The sequence below is a fragment of the Eimeria mitis genome, genomic scaffold, assembly GCF_000499745.2.
Source record: "Eimeria mitis Houghton genomic scaffold, Emh_scaff9521, whole genome shotgun sequence".
In the NCBI taxonomy this organism is placed as follows: Eukaryota; Apicomplexa; class Conoidasida; order Eucoccidiorida; family Eimeriidae; genus Eimeria; species Eimeria mitis.
In genome coordinates, this window is record NW_024016765.1 from 1 (window position 1) to 1489 (window position 1489).

Below are 1489 nucleotides of genomic sequence, written 5' to 3' on the forward strand. Positions count from 1 at the left end.
AAAAAAAAAAAAAAAAAAAAAAAAAAAAAAAAAAAAAAAAAAAAAAAAAAAAAAAAAAAAAAGACAAACCGCCAATTGTTGTATTTGTTTGTATCGATATAAGGATGTCTGCCGCTCAAAAGAAAACACAAAAAACAGCCCAAACCATAAATATCTTTTGCTTCGCCATCTATCATTTCTTCTGTATCTGCTGCTGCTGCTGCTGCTGCTGCTGCTGCTGCTGCTGCTGCTGCTGGTGCTGCTGCTGCTGCTGCTGCGGAGGAGGAGGAGGAGGAGGAGGAGGCAGCAGAGGGAGATGCTGCTGCTGCTGCTGCTGTTGCTGCTGTTGCTGCTGTTGCTGCGGAGGAGGCAGCAGAGGGAGATGCTGCTGCTGCTGCTGCTGCTGATGATGATTGTTCTGCTGCAGCAGAACACGGAGCTGCTGCTGCTGCTGCTGCTGAAGCAGCAGCAGGAGATTGTGTTGCTGCTGCTGCTGCTACTTCTGCTGCTGCTTCTGCTGCTGCTGCTGCTTGTGGTGAGTCTAAAGAGGTTATATTTTTTGCGTTTTCTTCTGTGTTTTGGTTTTGTATTTGTTTATTTTGTTTGTTTTCTTTATTTTCTTTTTCTTTTTCTTTTTCTTTTTCGTTTTTATTTTTATTTTTATTTTTATTTTGTTGCTGCTTATAGAGAGGGTTTACCTCTTCTGGGGGGACAACTAGCTTGGATGAACCTGTAAACAAAACAGGGTTTAGGGTTTAGGGTTTAGGGTTTTCTAGGGTTTAGGGTTTTGTAGGGTTTAGGGTTTAGGTTTGTGTGTCTTTGTATTTATTTTATTTGTGTTGTTTATTTTTTTTATTTTTATTTTTGTTTTTCTCTGTTTATCAAAAAAATAAATAACACTATAAAATAAAATAAAATAAAATAAATAAAATAAAATAAATAAAATAAAATAAAATAAATAAAATAAAATAAAATAAATAAAATAAAATAAATAAAACAAAACAAAACAAAACAATGCAAAAAAACAAAACACAAATCAGAGTAAAATAAAAAAACAATAATAATAATAAAATAAATAAAAAGATAATAAAATACAAAAAAATAAAATAAAAAAATAAAAAAATAAAAAAATAAAAAAATAAAAAATAAAAAAATAAAATAAAAAAGTATAGATTACCTCCTGCTGCAACTTTTCCGTCTCTCCCTATTTGAGCGCTATCTAAATCCAAGACAACAGCAGCAAGCATGCAGCCGCAGCTGCAGCAGCAGCAGCAGCAGCAGCAGCAGCAGCAGCAGCAGCAGCAGCAGCAGCAGCAGCAGCAGCAGCAAGAGAAAAAGAAGCAGCAGGAGAAGCAGCAGCAGCAGCAGCAGCAGCAGCAAAAGCAGATGTAGAGAGCAAATGAGAGAGAAAAAAAGAAAGCAATACTGCAGACATCTACATGCTGTTGCTGCTGCTGCTGCTGCTGCTGCTGCTGCTGCTGCTGCTGCTGCTGCTGCTGCTGCTGCTGCT

The 1489-nt window shown here is 36.9% G+C and overlaps 1 protein-coding gene across 1 annotated transcript; it reads right to left on the bottom strand.

The window, feature by feature from the left end:
- Positions 1-172: 172 nt before the first annotated feature.
- On the bottom strand, positions 173-1226 carry EMH_0097500 (uncharacterized protein; the record flags this gene model as incomplete). Its single annotated transcript, XM_038021956.1, has 3 exons — positions 173-436; positions 678-709; positions 1157-1226. 3 exons carry the CDS (start codon positions 1224-1226, stop codon positions 173-175), a joined length of 366 nt encoding a protein of 121 aa, XP_037879140.1.
- Between the last annotated feature and the right edge of the window lie 263 nt (positions 1227-1489).